The following is a 19,815-nucleotide window of genomic DNA, read 5'->3' on the forward strand; positions in this document are numbered from 1 at the left end:
CTGATCTGATTGCTAAAACTAACAAATGGGACTGTTGCTTTGATTTGAGGCTACTAGTAATAAAATGCTTTTGGATTCTTTCTATTTGTTTCCATTTATGATTTGATAAGCTGCTCCACCAAACCTCACAACTGTAGAGTACAATCGGCGTGACGAACAGGCCAAAATAGTTTTCTTGGTTTTCCAATCCCATAACTTTGCTTGTCTACACCTGTTTTGCAGAAGAAAAGAAGCTCTCCAACACCCTTGTATCCGTTTTGTTCTACAAGTTCCGCAACTGAGCCTATTGTGAAAATGAATTCCCAAGTACACTTGTATTTCTCCACAATCTCTAACGAACTTCCTTCAAAGATGAAATTAACCTGTTGCTTCTTACTCTTTAAAGAGAAGATCATGATCTTAGTTTTGCTGGTGTTCGCTTGTATCTTGAACTTGTGGCAAAAGATCTCTAAAGCTTTCAAATGTTCTCTTAAACCATGGGCAGTTTTTGCAATTAGAATGAGATCATCCGCATAAAGAAGTAGCTTCACCACATATCCAGCAAGCTGGACGCCCTCCCTAATAGTTTTGTTTAGCCATTCTTCAAGTTTATCAATATACAAGCCAAATAGAGTGGGGGCATCCTTGTTTTACTCCAATATCGTTGCCAAAGCATTACGATATACCTTCTTTAGTTTTGATTTTAGCTCTAATCTGCTCATAAAGCCTATGTATGGCAGCTCTAAGCTCATTCAGAATATTGAGTTTTTCCATTCTTTTCCAAAGTTTGTCACTAGGCACACTATCAAAGGCTTTTTTGAAATCTGCGAAACAGCAAAAGGCTTCCCTACCTTGGAAGTCCCAAACTTTTTCAATAAGATGCCTAATAGTGATGCAGTGGTCGATGGTAGAGTGACTTGGTCTAAACCCAGCCTGGCCTTTCTCTCTTTTTTCTTCCTTTTCTGCCCAACTATTGAGTCTGTGCTCTATCATGCTCCCAAATAACTTTACAAGAAGTGGATTAACCATAATAGTATGGTAGTTAGATGTGTTATTAAGATTTCCACTCTTGTGAAGAGGGATAACCACGCTAGTAGTCTATTCCATCGGGTGAAGTTTATGATGTAAACTCACCAGATTTAGATTCAATGTTCAATACAATGTTTTCACTTACAAATCTGATAAAGTTGTTCTGGGAGTGGGTTTATTTATTGGTCCCACCTCTCTTCTTGTCATCCTTGAAAATATATTCAAATTCCCCAGCTAATATAAAATTTTCCTTAAAGTTTTGATAAAGAAGAGTATAATATAAAATTTTCCTTGAAGTTTTGATAAAGGAGAGTATACTATAAAATTTTCCTTTAAGTTCTGATAAAGGAGAGTATAAATTTCATTCCATGTGGCCTGTTTCAGAATGGGATGGTTTGGACTTGGAGCATAAAGATTATAATGCTGAATTCCATCTTTTACTTCAAACTCTGCATTTTATGATATGCAATTTCCTTTTTTCTGAAGAATCGAACCAAAAACAGCTTTGATATTCCATAGAACACTTGAAGCATAAATCTTGCATTGTACTTTGTAGTTTGTATATCAGTTTTCTTTTTTGCATTCCAATTTGTTGGCATATTGGCATGCATTACTGACAAGGGATTGGTAATGACTTGTTTTTGGTTCTCTGTGTAGATTATTTGTTCATCTCAGGTCACGAGACAAGCTTTTCTAACAAGATAAACTCTAACTTGTATGGTGCTTTGCTTCAGACATAACAGATTTTAATTTAAGGCTATCAAATTTCCACAATCCATGTTATAATTTCACTTGTTAGTTCTGGCTTAGATTGTTTGTGAAATTTTTTATCATCAATGTTTCAAATCACACTTCGTGATTCATCATCAGGATGAATAGAGTTGTAAGGATGGTTTTGGTATAAATTTTGGCAGAACAATTTTTTCTTTTTCTTTTGATAGATATTATGTGTGAGAGCTTCTTAAGATGTTTGTGTGTGTTTCATAATAACTATGTACTATGCCTTGAGATATACAAAACCACCAAAGATATTTGATAATAGCTAAAGGAACGTGAACCATTATCAACTTGTTATTGTGAATTTAAAGCCAATATGAAAATACCATTGTCTTGAGTATTTTCATCAAAATAGCTAGTGCCCAAGAGGAGTCTGACTAAATGGATATTGACAAATATGGGACGACAAGATTACATTCTGCTTCACCACAGAGATCATGCACTTTATATTACATGGGAAAACTGAAGAAGTATTTTAATTTCTAATGATATAACAGGCTAATTTGCAATATTGTTATTCTTGACTTGATAAAGATTGGAACGAGGACACTTTCTCTAATTGAAGCAATGAAATAAGTAGCATTGAGTGTGAATTACCAAGTTAATCTTGCTCAACTCATAAGGTGCCATAAAATCAAAGCTACCTAATAAATTAAAGGAAAAATATTGTGTTTGAGTGAATTTTGACAGTTTGCTGCTGTGTAGCTCTTCTGGATTCATCTGCATACTGTTTAAGCTGTTTGACATGTCAGGTCTCTCTCAGGGCCCATCATCAAGGTCTCAATAAAGAACTTTTGCTTCAGTTACTAGAGAAATATGTTAGTCAAGTAACTTTTGCATTCTCAGACTGTTAGTCCAAAGAGATCATTACAACATTATGAACAGTGATGAATTTTACTAAATTTTTTTATCTAATGCATCCTTTCTAGAATGTTACAATTTTTTCAAGTACTTAATTTTCCAAACGAGGGTGAAGATATGATAGACATAGAAATGTAAGGGATAATTGCTAAGATTATCCTTGCAGAATTGTGAGAAAATCATGATTTCTTACCACCTGCCCCATTTCCCATTTTGTTTGAACTAAAAAATCATGACTTTTGAAAAAAAATGAAATTGTTAAGACTGAGTTTTTGTGGATTTATTCCCAAATTTTGTGAATTTGTGATTGATTGATTAAATCACTGAAAATCACTTTTCCCTTATTTTTGGCAATAAATCTGAAAAGAATCATGATTGTTTTTTTTTCCAGAAATGTAATGCTAAGTGTATTTTTTGGGTGGTTTTTGCCTGCCAGGTGATTTTTTCCTTTTTCCCTAAAAACCGTAATCCTAACCTGATTTTTTCCCAATTAAATCATGTTCTTCTGAATTTTTTTTTCCCAATTAAATCACGTTTTTCTGAAAAAATATTTTTCTTTTTTTTTGGTGCTGATTGAACAATTTTTGTTGCAACGGCCATGATAACTGCATCCAGTACAGAACATACTATGAGCTCCTAAAGAAGCCTTCAATGCATTGCCGCTGAATATTAAAACCTCTCCTCCCCATGCATAGTGTGGCCCCTTATGGAACAGCTATAAATAATGGTTCGAAAGAATTGTAGGCAACCGTTAGAAATAATTCAACAAACTTCCAAGTTCGTTAGTTTTGTTCTCTTTTACTAGTTAAATAAATTTGTTGGCTATGAGAGTGATTATAAACTGAAAATGGTTTCACCTTCGAAATTGATGACCTGTTAGATGATATTTGAAGGATTATTGATTTAAACAATAATGGTAGACATTATCAGGTCAGATTTGTGGAATATTTGCTCCAAATGCTGGCCAATGCGATTGTTGATTCTTTAACGTTGTCACAATTTCTTGACCACCTTGATGAGACCAATGACAATGAATGAACAATGAATATTATTTTGTTCTTTAGAAAGTGTAAACCAACTCTTATTTCGATCCCAACTCTTATTTCAATCTCTTGTTGTACAATGGAAGCTTCACGAAAACAATTTTTTCTGTCAAGAAAAAGAGGAAGTGAGAGTAGTGCATTTACATTGATCATGAAATGCCCCAATTTTAAAGGGACATGATACCTTGTTCATGGAATAGTGACCTGCAATCTTTTAAAATTATCTATTGTTGACCATTGGCTGTCATAAGAAAATCACATAGAAATACCACCTTTGGAACAAATGAGTATCATAGTAAGATATGAGGAAAACCTTGTATGATTAAAGGACTATGACAATCAATACAAAAAATTGAAAAACCAAACACTAAAATTATTGACTAATTACGGATCTATGGTGCTTACAAGCTAAACTTGAATACATGGAACAAGAAGGTTGAAATATAACCCAATATGTTTATTATTTTACGACAATGGTATGGACTTAACAAAAAGGAGATATGACGAGACTTATACGACTCCTAGAGTTACAATGCCCAAAATAAAAATTCTAGGCATCATTTGATAGAGTGTACATGTCTATACTGTAAATTTTGAAGAGATTCCAATTATGTCACCAATATGTGTTCTAATTTATTTGTCTACACCAGCTTATGTGTCTATAAGCCTGAAACAGGATTTAAGGACCATAACAAATAGGAAGAATGAGGAAGGAGTTTTGAATTGTATTAAATAACATTACCAAAAGGTTCATAACAGAAGGTTGTCATTTAATCCCATTATTTTTTGGATTGACTTTTTTTTTGGAAGGGAGGTTATAGGGAATTGCTGAAATTTAAACTGAATCTTTGTACCAACTTTTCCTTGTTAAAGCTCTTGCAATTATACTCTAGATTACATAAAAAAATTATATCAATTTATGGTTAACCAAAAATACATTAGTATACAATAGAAAGTTCTAGGAAGAGAATCCTATATAGACACAAAAAGGGGGAGGAACAAAAACAAAAATACAATACAATTGCAGAACCCAACACCTATGCTCAAGGATTCAATACAAATAGCCAAGTAAGGGGAATAAGATCCCCAAATAGTGTAAGTTGAGGAGTATTGGAGAGATAGGAGACAAGTCTTGTTGAATATCTCTATCTTGGCTCGAAATGGAAGAGTTAGTGGTGTCATCATTGATGATTGTGTGAGGACCAATACAAGATTTGATGGTGCTCTTTGAGGAGTGTTTAAGGTAACAAGGGCTGAGCTGGGATTCTAAGAGGAAGCAAGGCATTCCTAACATCCAAGGTCATAGTAGTGAAGAAGCTTGTAATATGCTTTTGTCTTTGTGGTTGGGGAGCTGTAAATTTATGGAGTTCTTGAGAAGTAGTTGAGTTGTGCCATCAAAAGAAGCAAAACCATGTTGTTAAGGGGCAATGTGTTGGGGCATTAGAGTAGAAGTTATAAGTTGTCAGAAATGTTTTCTTATAGGTTGATCCACATTTATGTGTGAAGTAGTAGTATCCAAAGGTCGTTTAGAGCCATTGGCCCTTTGACATTCAATGGGCTAGGAGATGGAGGGTGATCAATTTGGGGGCTTTAAGATCCTTAGAGACACCTTGCAAGGATTTGTGTCAAAGGCTGACAACCTCCTATAAATAAAGGGACAAGCATTATTGGTTTGACTTTGGATATCCAAAGAAAGTAGAGAGTGTTGCCTAAGTCCTTGTAAGGTAGTGGTATCTCACTTACATCTCATGGTAAATAGGGCATCTGAAGATGAAGTGCTCCTTAGTCTCCACCTCTTGGAAGGAGCAAAGAAGGTAGATACGGCTATGGCAAAGAATACGATGATCCATCCCAACTCTTAATTGGTGGTAACACACTTTAAGTTGTCCAAGGGGACACCTCAAGCCACGTGATCAATGGTGCCAAATATAGTGATGATTTTATAAGATAACATCTTCCCCTTATAAGAAATGCATTGCATAAAAATAAATCTTTGGGTGAAGTGGCATAGGAGGGGTGGTCTAGATGACTTGGATGTACTATCTATAAATGCCCTTTTTGCAACTCTAGTGATTTGCTTCCTTCAAAGGAAGGAGTTGAGTAGAAGCATCAAATGAATACTTGAAAGGAGGTGATTTATCAAGAGAGACGTCGATAAAAAGATGGAGCTATGTAGTCCCAAAGTATTGGCAATGTTGGTTTCTATTGAAACTTAGTGAAGCAATATTCTTTAGAGGAATGAAGAGTTAAGTATGGATATCTTGCAATACTAAGAGCTATATTTCTCGTGGATTTGAGTTTGTGGATGTATAAAGGAAATCGTAAGATAGTTTTTGGATGTGATGGTTGGGTGACAAATTCGGCTTGGACAATCAATAGGTCCCATGCTAGGTCCCTGATCCTCTAACCCACATAAAATTGTAGGGTTGCTGATTGTATGAAAAAGATATGTCTTTCAAGGGATTCTTCGGGAGTGGATCTAGAGAATATATTATAACTACAAACAAGAACTAACTTGATCCTTCCAACGATGATTTTTAATTTATGCCCTTCTAGATGAAGCAAACTTTATGCATGTAGATCTATATGCTATGAGAAGCAACAATTTCTTGACAAACAAGAAGTTACTGGACTTAATAATACTTTTTGTATAAGTTATAATTAGCGCTCACGTGTTTTTGTTGATTAATGATTGAATTTACACTTGAGCTATATACTTCTCTTTATGCATAAGCAAATTTATTTTTTCGCATTTTTGCATTCATGCTAGCACCTATTTGGAGGAGATGAAACCTCTAATTGATATGTAGAGGTGAGACTTTTGGGTTTTTATGTTAAATAGGTGATTAGATATAGAGGATTTCTCAGGATGTACTGACTAGTATGTATCTCTTGTTGGAAAATTTCTGCACCATTTATCTTTGAATTAAGTATGGTTTAGCACTTGAGCCCTAGTGCTCAGGACATCAAAACCAAAATTTTACATTTGGAGGTCATAAACTGATGGTTACAAGTAGATTCATAGGTCAGAAGCAATAATGTGGGGATCATAAGATTCATAGATTTCACATGGCAATAGGGTTCAATAGGGTCCAGTATCTCTAGGCCTGATATTGCTTGTAAATATCAGCGAGAGTTTCTTTCATAAACAACATGCTGGCAAGGCACCTATTGACATTCCATATGAAAATGTTGGAGGATTAAAGTAGATTAACTTATGACATTGTTGACGCAGTGTTGCTACAAACCTGTTGCCTTGCTTGAAACTTTGGGAAGTCATATAAAATTAATATTTGAAAGTTCAATTTGATAAGAATGGTGTCTTTTAGTAGATCCATTGGAAATTTAAACATTGAGACATATTACTGAAATGTATTACTTTAACAGTTTTAATTCGTGTCATCAGGAATTTTTATGTTGGGATACATTTTCAGAGGTCCTAGCTCTTTGAAAATTGCTTTAATCATGCAGAATCTTTGAGTCAGGTCTTCTTTTCTTGGAAAAGTTCAAGATGATTGTGCTTTTGTGTGTATAATGTTTCTTCATCTCTATTATATGCTATTATAACCGCAGGGTATCCTAAATACCAGCAACCGAGGGAATCAAAAGAGAGGATAAAATATGTTTGGTTCTAGATAGATGTCAAAAATCAAATTAGTAGTTCTTTTGCACTTATTTTTAAAACTTAATGAGATATTTGCACATGGAATCTGATCAATGTATGGTGACAACGCAGCTACTCCTTTGTGGCGAAATGGTCCACCTGAGAAGCCAGTGCTGTGCAATGCATGCGGTTCAAGATGGAGGACAAAGGGAACTCTTGCAAATTACATGCCAATGCACTCTGGAGGTTGTGGGGCCAATGAGTCTTTGGATTACAAATGGCCTCGGGGAAAAAAGATATTGCCAAAGTCAAAGGAGCAGAGATCACATAAAAAGAAGGACCCCTGTGATGTTCATTGCCAAATAGAATTTGGATTGACAAAATCCAATCCACAATATGGCAAAGATGAAGATGCAAGTACCAGATCAAGTTCAGTGTCGGGAATATCATATTCAGAAGGATGTATACACCATGGTGGTGTAACCGAAAATTATAGTACAGGTTTGGGTCTACCAATTATTCACGTGGGTTTATTCTTAAGCAGTTTCACAGTTTTTTTTAAAGGACTTATAAAATCCAGAATCTTTCAAGTCCTAACAGTGAAATTTGTCCTTAGCAGTAAAGTTTCTTTCCTACTATTTAAACTTTAAAGCTTTAGGATTTTTAATGTGATTGTTTGCTAGGCTAGTCATAACAAAAAACGTTACTGGTATCTGAATAATTTTTCTCAGTGCATCCATAAAGTATGCATGGATTAAAGGTTTTTTCTTCATATATTTAATAGAATCTTGCATTTTCCAAGTATGGTCACATTTCATGTATGTACGTTACTACATGTTTTGCTTTCAATAAACATGACTGCATTTTTATGTGCTTTGAAAGAGGCTCCTCAATGGCTTCCCACATGAAAAACATGATTTGCATTTTACAACATAATCATTCATTAATTATTATGGTTACGGGGTTTGGGTCATAGATCAAGGTTTGGATTATCACTGTTTGGAGAAGTGAACTTTACTTTGTTGACAACCAGACAGAAAACAAGTTCTTGTGCGTTGGTTTATAAAAAGACAATCAAATTGCCTTTCTGAGATGTTACACTATTTTGTATAAATGTGATCTTATAGTTTTGTGCACCCAAGAAAAAATTAGTAAAGGCATCACTTTATTTCATTTGATAGTATCATAATTTAGACACCACTTGGTTGCAAGAATATTTTTCCTTTTAATTCCGCTAAACTTTGTGATTTTTTATATCTATTTTTTCATTATGATTTTTGATAAAATTGCTATTTATACGCATAACTATGTCTTATGCTTTTGTCTTGAACATCATCTTTTTAGTGAATCAACTTCAAAGTAATTATCAATTTCTTTCTCAAGAGAAATCCCAATTTCAAGGAAGACGCAAACATGGCCGAATATTGTGGAAAAACCTAATTTGCTGCTGGCAAAAGACATCTACTGATACAAGAACTCAATCATGCTTAATAACTTAATTCAACTTTAGAAATACAAAATAGACATACAACTAATCATTACAAAATTTGTAAAAACTACTGGCATCCATAATTTCCATCTCAACATACATTGCAAACCTTACCTGAATTTGTCAAATTAAGAAAAAAGTGACATGGGAGGAGAATTAGGGACTCAGTGCTAGGATAATTAGGAATATCATAAAGATAATTAACATTGTAGGCCCAAACAAGTAAGGTGATATGAATATTGGAGGTGTCCATTTCATTTTTTATGCTAAAGGAGATGCCAGTATTCTCTATGGGTGGTGAAAATGGAGGAGAGTTGTAGACAATTACAAAATGTTGTTTATGTTGGATGGCTTTACACTCATCAAATTAACTTTTCACAAGGCAAAACTATGAAGATGTGGTGCATTTGAGTGAGAAACTACATGGTGAAAGGTCAAGGGCTACCTTTGAAAGAACAAGACAACAATAATTGAAGGTGGAATGGAGTGGAAGTTGGACATAATATGAGAAAGTTGAGAAGCAAAGTCCATAGATTATTCATCATCAAATCTAGTCATGGTACAACAAATATTAGACTTGAGGGGGCAAGGATCAGGGGGAGGAGCATGGAGGTTGGAGGTTAAATCAACATGGTTGACAAGGGGTAAGATGTGTGAAAAAACTTTTGAATCTATGAGATGAAAGGTTTGCTAGTAAGTACATAATCCACAATGCTAGCACCATCACAATGAGGGAAGCTTGTAAGTCTAAGAATTAGAGAAGCAAGACATCCCATTACGAATGTGGAGACTAAGATTCTTCGAACTAGACGATATGTCTTCCATAAATAGTGACATGGTTATTTTTGTTAGTTGAAGTCCTCAACTTGCCAAACTCATTAGCAATTAACTCTTCAAGGAAAAGCTCATCATCAACAAGATCATTAATGTGCATTTGGTGGGTCTTGCTATAAGCATCGATCAACAAGAAGAATAAGATCACCCAAGGAAGAGTAGAGGGCAATCTTTAGATAGAGATCAAATTAAGAATCTCCTTCAACGCATGTGCCATTGTTAGAAGAGATTGGTTGTGTTGTGACCTTTTCTTTCACACATCGCTCCATTACAAATAGGGACCCCCTCTTTCTCGCTTTACGGTTTTATTAGTTTAGGGTATTGGCAGTCATGCAACAATTTTGAGATTTAAATGCCAGAGTCTTGCCCTTAAATGTGGCGATTTTCAGAGGTCTTCAAAATGCAAATAATGTTAAATCTCTAAGTTTTGAAGTCAATAGGATTGAAGTGTTGAAAAAATGTTAAAATGTCTAAACGATCCTAATTGCCAGTATATCTTTGTAAGTGTTAAAGTTGCAACTTGCCTTAAAATGTGAGCGAAAAATGATGAAAATGTTTCAAATTGGTGTGAATTTTGTACGAAAGTGCTAAAAGTCTCGATAGGAGTCGTTTTTCCACTCCTAGGAGGTGAAATAAGTCAAAAAACATGAAGTCTCGATGGGAGGCGTTTTTCTATTGAGCAATAAAGATGAAAATGATGAAAGTCCTGATGGAGCATGATACTCCACTCAATTTTGAGCATAAAGGTATCGATTTAATGTTAAGGATGATGAAAGTCTTGATGGAGGTCATTTTTCCACTCCAAGACTGAGTTTGCAAGTGATTTTGTTGAAAGTCTTGATGACTATAGAATCTCCACTTAGGACAAAACAAAGGACAAAATGAGTCTTGATGGAGGTCATTTTTCCACCAAACCTACCAGAGTGAAAATGCATAAGGAAACTGAGCCTTGATGACCCATGTTTTTCCACTTGATGGTAAAATGACCAAGGTGAAGTGAAATTTGAATGTCCTGATGAGGTGCAATTTTCCACTTGAAGGGAAAATGATTAAATGAGGCAAAAACAACATGAACAATGTGTCTTGCTGGAGGTCGATTTTCCACTTGGAGAGGATGTGTAAAGGAAAGCGAATTAATGATGAATTTTGATGTCCAGAGGAAGATCGATTTTCCACCAAGGTGCTGGAAACCAACATTACTCGAGAAATTTGGGGACAAATCAGTTCCAATGGGGATCCACCATTGCATTTGGTGGGCGAATGAAGGTAAAAATAAAGTTAAAATTTGTTTGTCCCAATGCATAACGATTTTCCATCTGGCAAGTCAATGTGTTTTTTTTTAATCTCACATGCATTGTGTGGTGAAAGGTAAAGGTGAAAAGTTGAATACGAACCCCAGGCCAGTGACTATTATAATATCATTAAGTGACTGATTCAGCACCTTGAGAGCTGGAAGAAGGAAGATTGAAGTTTTCTATAGCTGGGAGGGTGCAATTTTATGCCCAACGCATCAAGTGCGCCACCATTGGAAAAGTTCGTAACAGCATAGAAGGTGCCATTGCTGGTTGAAGACACCATTATCAGACCTGAGACGTCTTTACCAGCCACCATTCCCAGGCACAAAACGTTCCTTCCAGCCATTGTCTATGCCCAAAACATGATGATTTCCAGCTAAGTAGGGGCAGATTGCTTCAGACAAATGGATTGCATCATAAACAAGATCATTTCCAGCCATTGTAACATGGTTTTCAGAGGTGTTCTTAGACATCAAAACTCAGAAATCTGAACTGGAACAACACATTTGATAGAAAAATCGATCATTTTCTGAGTCTTTGAAGGGTCTATTCAGACTTAGACATCAAAATCAGACTTAATTTAAGTCTGAAAATCAGGTTCCTTGAAAGGAATTTTCCAGATTTTGATTAAGATCCTCACATTTTCAGAATTTGTGTTACATAATGCCGAATTTCTGATATTAATGAGCTTACAAGTCTGAAAATTATTCAAAATCAGAACTTAGAACAATTCTGAACATTAATTATTAGAGTTATTTGCAAAGTTATTAACTTGTAGCCTCGTACAGGTACCATGTCAAAGGCAAGGATAGCTGAAAGGAAGACTTAGTTGAAGAATGTGCTTGAAGGATACTATCCAGAGTCGCAGATATCTTCCAAGTGGAAGAAAGTTGGAGATTCTAATTTGGAGTACCTGGATAGGAAGAGGATGAAGCGGAGGATGTATGGAATGAAGAACCAGTTACCTTCTCCCTTGGCGGTCAACATCATGAAGAATGGAATCTACCACATGGCTGGCTTCCCACCATCGATACAATGCAACGAGCTTATGGTTGAGTGTGCAAGGCACTACAATCCACAATCTAGAACAATCAAAACACCTAAGGGATTGGTGCTTGAATACCTAGCTGAGGAGTCAATAAGAGAGGCGTTTGGAATTCCTCACCACCGAGACATGCAAGTAAGAACTAAGGAGTACGCTCAGGCTATGTTCGAGAAATGATATGAGGCATGTATGACGCTTATCAATAATGATTGGGTCCTTGAGGCAAGGTGTCACCATTCCAAGTTACTTAATCGACTCCTATGTTCAAATTTCAAAGAGGAGTATAGTGATCTAATATTTTTACTCAACAGGATTATGGGAGCACCCTTTTTCGAAACATGGATGCTCTTTATCATTGAGGAGATATCAAATGGAACAATGATGATCAATTGGGCTAAGATTATAAGTGACAACCTAGATATTCTATTGAGGAGTTTGGAGAGAGCGAAGTCTTTCTACGTGACTTCCCACCTAGTCTACATGCTAGCAAGGCATATTGCATACAAGGGACTAGTGTGCAGGGGTGCAGTTGGAAATAGACCTGTACAATATAAGGTGTATGATTGTTATCCACAACTCCACCTACATGAAAAGGAACAATATAGAAGGATGAATGATACCTTCACCATGTACATCATGCAGTTGCTACAAGGTGGATTACATAGGAGGTTGTCCAAGGAGGCAATGTCATTAGTAGAGAAGTTCGGATCATGGTATATTCAGTTTCCTACCTTCACATACCTAAGGATTCAAGGATTCACTTTCGAACCACACAAGCTTCCTAGGTATCCGATCGACAAGATGGTGTTACTTGAGGTAGTAAGGCAACTCTTAGTGCTGATTGAATCCATAAGGGAAAGCATAGGCAAGGTATTACATTTCCTATCACACTTGGGAAGATGATGAAGATATGCCCCACCGCTGCAGCAGAAGAGACAGTTAATGAAGAGCTAGAATTCTTCCATCTTGGGATATACAAGGCAAGGAACCGTTTCGATCCATTTTATAGAGTATTTCAACAACTAGAGGAGAAAAGTTTACACATAAGATAAATAGCAAGGACTATTGGGCAAATCTTACAAATAAGCTCGGAGTTAGGAGAAAGACGTGGTCTCGAGTGTTAGTAGGCTTCATGAGGAAGTGTAACTTCTTCTCAATTCCTGTTCAAGTGAAAGATGATGGGAATCATATCACATCTTCAATATGTGAAGAAGAAGGACAAGCCAGTTCTATCACCTAATTGGTCACAACTTGAGATGTTAGATTTGAATATTTTGATGAGAGAAGTAAATGATTGCTCCAGGGAATGGGTGGACAAGCAAATAAATGAGCTAAGGAGGCAGAATACTACCTTGACTTATGAGAGAATTAAGAGTGAGGAGTCCTCTCTCAATGGTGAAGGAACTATAAGCAATGTAAGGACAAATAATGATGAGGAGAGTCAAGCACCTAAAAGAAGAAAAGGTATGCTTGGAGGAACACAAGCAAAAGGAAAGGAGATTGTTAGTCAAGAGTCTAGACATAAGAAGCATAAGTCTAGCACTCCTCAATCTACTATGAGCTCCTCATCCGCTAAGGAGAATGATGTCCCAGGAGAAGAAAATGAATCCGAACAAGGTTTCGATACAAAGATCCTACTAGAGAATGATCAAGATGAACATGCATCAACATAATTAGCGCCACGTGAAGATGAACAGCAACCAGGATCTCCTACCATTCAACAGGATGTGGTTATTTCAGCCTTGAGAGGACTTGATGATGATCAACAACTCGAAGATGGTATGGAATTTTCTACAATTCTTGATTGGTTGATGAGCAATATGGAGAAAAAGAAAGCTATAGAGGTGCAACCTGTTGAGGATATTGATGACTTCTTAGCTTGGATTGCTAAGGCTAAAGAAAGGAAGAAGGCAAAGAAGTTCTCTAAGATTACTAGAGATGATTCAGGAGAACGTATTGTGAAGATGGTTGTCCCAACTGTTGATAAGCCTAAAGATGTGATCACTCACATGGATTGTCATGTTACCGCAATAGATATTGGGCCTTCCATGAAGCAACATGAATTTCAAGAGCTAAATGATTCCGCCAAGGCAATTGAGGCACGATTGAATAGAGTTGAAGAGAAGAAATAAATGCTAGAGATGGAAAATAGGAGACTCAAAAAAGGATATATAGAAGGGTTGAATCCCCTAAGGCATGAGGATCCTACATTTGTTTCACCTATTGCTATTGCTCATGGATCACCTAATGATCATGAGGCAATGAGGAGGTTGGAAAATGGATAGAAGATATTTCAAAGTAAGCAGATGACTTCCTAGTCCAGTTCGTCCAAGCCTATGATAGAACAACGCTGCTCATAAGCAGGATACAATACTTGGAAGGAGTATGGGAAGAGTTCTAGCCAGTGCAAGACAAGACTATTCCTCGCCTCAAGGTGTTGAAGTGGATTCCTACATCTACACTGATCTAGGAGGGAGTTATTCAAGAGGGAAATGTGTATGGTTTCCATGGATGGTATTGTTCTTTGGCCATGAAGAAGTTAGTATTTGATCATGCAAAAGATGAGTGCGTAAAAATGGAAGGATCAATTCAAGAGATACAATCTAAGATCCTCACATCAATTGAAGAATTATTGGGACAAGATGTCCACACTTCCAACACTTTGGTTGAAGGAAAAGATGAAGTTTGTTTACTTCGAAGAGTTGGAGTCTATCAGAAGGAATCAACTGAACGATTTGGTTTCCCTCATGATTCACATCAACAACTTGCAAAAGCTTATACCAGATTGGGAAAATATTTCTAATACATGCTCAGATGCCTTGGATGTGATTGAATTGCAGCTTGATGCTTTGCCAAGTGTCGCAATGGAGGAGCTCAATTTAGTTATGTCCAGATTCGTTGAATATGCAGCTAGAGAGAGAGATGGAGGAAGGAATCTTTTAGAAGATAGCCTGCTTGATGACTAGGCGACATCTCATTTGATCTCATTCCTCGAGTTTTGTGATATGGATAAGATTCCACTTTTTGATGTAAACCTTAATTAGGGTAGTGTTGGCATCATCTTGGCCCTTGATCCTAAATGAATCTTGACCCTTCATTTCATTTTGAGACTCTATATAACCCCCTTCTCCTCTCATTTGTAAGAGAGATTTTTGAGAATCGTCGCCTATATGCTGCCAAATTGAATTTAATCATTGAACTTGGTGATTTTTATGAGATCTTGAAGCATTGTGTGGTTCTCTAACTTCAAAATTTAGTTTAGAATTTGCTTTAAGTATTTTAGTTGAATGAAATAAATTGTTGAGTGAATCTATATGAAATTCGTTTTATCCATACCACTAGCTATTTGCTGATTGTAAATTTGCCTTGTGTGGTCAACTGGAATTTGATCTAAGCTTAACTTCGATTCCTATTGGCACATTGATATTGATCGAATGGATGGTGTTATTGTTGTGAATATGAATTTGAATATCAATTGATTACCTTAGAGGATTGCACTAAGCTTGTGTTGAGTTGTTCACTGTATGACAAAAATGAGCCTAGTTGAATTTCATTGAGTCATTTGCCATCTCTTGCATTCTAGGATTAATATAGGATTAGAATAGAACTCTCTAAACCCTTCCTTTTTGCATTTTATTTTAAAATCTTTTTTAGAAATAGATCAAGTGCTCACCTTGCAAAATCATAAGTCATTTGAAAATTGTGGCAAAACTACTTCCATTCATAAGAGCCCAAACTTGAGAACAATTGCGTAAGTCCCTTTGTGCAAACAACAAATCACATTCGCCTTTGTGTTACCCACATGCCAAGAATTGACATTAGGAACTTAGGAGTCGTCTTAGTTGATCATATATTTAGCATCTGAGGTGATTTTGATCAAGAGGGTAAAATACTTTGGTATTTTATTGTGTTAGAGGTGTCTAAAAAATACATCAACAGGTTGGAAATAACATTCAAATATGGAAACATCCTCAAGTGGAGCTAACCTCTTGGTATCTGGAATTATATATATCCAAAAATGTAAATAAGAGGACAATCACAATAACCTAGATTGGAAGTAGTTGTGGAAGAGGCAAGTTATCCCACCTGATGTATGAGTCTAAAAATCTAAGTTTGAGGTCCAAACATAACTTGTGACTATAGGGAAAGACCACTTCGAGCTCTTGTGGGCCTCAATAAAAAATGATATCTTGTGAAGTAATCAATGTCTTGGAAAGTAGTTGAAAAGACCATACAAAACCATTACAATTTTGAAGTTAATGGGGACACCTTTTCTACCAATTGAGGGTTGAGAATGTCATAATGCAGATGGTCTATTATGCGAGCAACCTTGAGGTGGGGAATCACAAATAATAGTCTGCATTATGTTGTGGCGTTTTCACACATCACCCCATTGCAAATGGGGACACCCACTTTTTTCACTTTCTAGGTTAGTTGTCTTAGTTTAGTCGTCTAGCTTGGTAGTAGTTTTAGTGTTGTCAACCTTTTACTTGAGGAGGTGCAGTGCCTTAGGTTCTTAGGAAGTGATCAAGTCATGTCTCTCTCTTTAAGATGGAATTGAGTTAGTTTAGCTCTCAAGGCCTTGGTGATGAACGATTTATGACGATCATTTCATTTGATCATCACCATGCGGCTTTCAAGTTCTAGGATAGGAAGTTGAGTCTAAGTGTGGAGAATTGTCGGACGAAATGAAATGCTTGGTGAGGGGGTAGTCAGGGCATAAGCAATAATGAAGAAGCCTTGTTGTTGATGAGGTTAGTTTGATGAGTGAATGGGGAACTCTTGAAATGGATGAAGTGCGTGCTGCAATCAGCAAATTAGAACAAGTCAGGTCACTTCCAATGATTCTCCAAATCCACAAACTTGTTCACCTTCACTTCCAGTTGATGCTAAAACCCCGGCCTGCCTTCACATCAACTGCCTGTGACCTTCCAATAGTGTGACCACCTTGGGATGACTGCCACTTGGCTATCAAAAGCCTGGCTAGGATGTACATGCCCTCCATTTTGCTGAGATCAATGCTTGGTGAGGTTGAACACTTAATGTTTTGAGGAAAGATGTTGATTAAGGCTGGTAAAATCTACCAAGCAGGAATGAAGACGCCTTGAGCAATTCATTGAACAAGTAATGCTGATACCTTGGCATCATTTCCAGTCCCCCCCAAAAGGTCCGGCCATCAGTCATCACTTCCACTTGGCCATGAAAAGACCGGCCATGTTGCACTGTCAGTGACCCCTCAAAACCCCGGCCAAGTCTAGGATATTTCCAGTGGCCTCCCAAATCCATGGCTTAAGTAGGTAATGAATAACAGCAAGTTTGTAGACCACTTGATGGAATCCAAAAAATCAGACCTACAGAAGGTGGAGTCTTAGACCTGAAATCAGGAAAAATCAGACCCTGAAGCAGTTCAAATCAGAAACTCAAATCAGGCCTAAGGCCTTAAAACATAAAAGAAAAAAAATTTAGACATGAGGTCAGAAATCAGAGCATCCTTAGGAAGACATATTAGATTAAAGAACTCACAAAATGTATGAAATCTATATATACCATATATGTTTGATGCTGTCTTGATTATTGTTGCAGGTGATCAAATGAAGGACTGGCTGCCAGCGACATCAAGGTCTGATGCAAGAAGTAAACACGTGGAAGAATGGAGAGAGGACATTCACATTGATGGGTAAAGGAGAAGGATATCAGCATCATCAAAGCAAGAAGGAAGGTGATGATCCAGCAATGAGAAGAATTCCGAAGATGAAGGACATTTGTAACCTTTTAAGAGAAAGGCATCATGACCTCAAGTAGTTCATGTTTAAGGATCAATTCCTTCAAGGATGCCGTTGAATGAAAGATGAAGAAGACAGCAAGAGCAAGCATGAGGGTGAACGTGTTAAAGGAAGGAATTTTACAAGTATCTTGAATTTCCTCCGGAAATCCAAGAATTGTTGCCAGTACCGCAAAAGAGTAATCCAAGACGAAGGCTTAAAGTGAAGGTGAACAAGTCAGAGAGATGATGCAATTTGGAAATATCTCCCAACACCACCATCATCACATCAGGAGCTTGGAAATGTTGAGTATCAAGAGATATTGCCTAAATCAATCACTTACATTTGTGATGAGTTACAAGGATTAAGCTGAGGTAGTGCCTAGTCATCACCAACTCACCTTCACATGCCATTCCAATGCAAGGCGTCTAGATTCAGTGCACTTGACTCATCCAACAAGGCGGATAACTACTACATGTGGGCCCAAAGCTCGATGTACCTACCCTCATCATCTATTGGTCAAACAATTAAGGAAGGACGTGTCCATTTTTTTGTAATTTTATCATTGGTCAAGCATTAAATGCTATGTAATGGGTGTAACAAACCATAATTAGGGTTTCTATCTTTCAATCTTGGCCATTGATTTAGATTTGATCCAGGCCATTCAAATTGTATAGAGAGCACTATGTAAGGCTTGCTCCTCATTTTTAAAGGTTAATAGTCAATAGTTAATAATTCAATAACAGGTAGCAAGCAGTTAGCAGTTAGGAGTAAAGTAGGAGGAGTAGGCAGAAACTGTTGACAAGCTTGTAAATAAACATCCCTTTCATTGAATTTATGGTGGAATGTGTTGTTTCTTCTACATATTGCATGGTTTCTGTTATATCCTCATGTTAGATGGTGTTGATTAGATGAATGGAAGCTATTGTGGATGATTAATGGTGAAATTCACATGTTCACACTACTAGTATTTGGCTAATTATGAAGTATCTTGTGTGGTCAAATGAACTCTTTATTAGCTTAACTTCGATTGCTACGCACCCATTGATATGTATCCCATTGATGGTGTCTATGTTGTAGGTGGTGATTTGAACATCATAAAATTACCTTAGAAGATCGCACTAGCTTTGTGGAGTTGTAATTCTAGTAGAATTACACTAAGTCATTGACAGTTTCTTACATTCCTAGGATTAGACTAGCTTCCTAAACCCTCACCCTTTTATCTTTTTTTTTTTAATTTTAAAATCAAGTTAACTTTTGTGTTCCAACAACATTCAAACATTCAAGTTCAACGTAAGTCCCCCTTGTGATTCCAACAAATCACATTTCAATCACTGAGTCTATACACGTATTAAGTCAAGACCTAACTATTGGTACCTTGGAGTCGTCTCGTTTGATCCCATTGTTTAGCATCCGAGAGGTCTTTGTTTAAGAGAGGATAAGATACTTAGTATTTTATTCTGTGTTTGAAGGTGTCATAAAACACACATCAACACATTCTTTGATAATGGTCTACTTGTTCTCATATTTTGCATCAACAGCTAAAGCATAAGCCTTCTAAAGCTTCTGCACTTAAAGTTGTGTGAGATTTGAGGGAGAGAGAGGAGTTGGTTTTTAGTTCTCAAGTCTTGTTAGGATTACTGCTTGGATCAGAATTTGATTACAAGGGTGTTATCTGGAGTTGATAAAGCCTTGTTTAGGGAGATGTCTTTGAATCCTAGGAAATCTTGTAGGAATGTGTGACCAACTTGTAGGGGGCTTAGTTGGCTTGGGAAGTACACAAACTTAGAGAGTAGGTGCTTTGGCATGCCAGATGTTTTCCTTATCTAATTTGACCTGAACAGCCATAGCAACAATAGGAGGGGGTTTCTTACACTTTAACCACATGAACCCACAAATTTTGCTCTACCTCTTTTTTATTTTACTTCTTTGACGTACTCATATTGATGAGGCCATTATTTCTTTTTCATTACAGAATGATCTCTTGCAGTTGCTGAAAATGTGGAGTGATGGTATAGGTGGCATGAGATTTGTCAAGCATAGAGATATGTGCCTGCGATTCATTGATGTGGCCGCCCTTCTAGGAGTTGTTGGAGA

The 19,815-nt window shown here is 36.7% G+C and overlaps 1 protein-coding gene across 2 annotated transcripts in view; it reads left to right on the forward strand.

Moving 5' to 3' along the window:
* The window catches only part of LOC131031281 (GATA transcription factor 26), a 56,012-nt gene that overhangs the window by 17,094 nt on the left and 19,103 nt on the right, over positions 1 to 19,815 (forward strand). The window contains exons 2-3 of one of the 2 annotated variants that reach the window (XM_057962362.2): positions 1,666 to 1,723; positions 7,426 to 7,794. In XM_057962362.2, the coding sequence (XP_057818345.1) occupies positions 7,521 to 7,794 (274 nt within the window). In that variant the 5' untranslated portion in view covers positions 1,666 to 1,723; positions 7,426 to 7,520. The remainder of the gene's footprint in view (positions 1 to 1,665; positions 1,724 to 7,425; positions 7,795 to 19,815) is intronic. The other variant, XM_057962361.2, reaches the window with a different exon arrangement.

Source organism: Cryptomeria japonica, chromosome 8 (genome assembly GCF_030272615.1).
Source record: "Cryptomeria japonica chromosome 8, Sugi_1.0, whole genome shotgun sequence".
NCBI classification, from domain to species: Eukaryota; Viridiplantae; Streptophyta; class Pinopsida; order Cupressales; family Cupressaceae; genus Cryptomeria; species Cryptomeria japonica.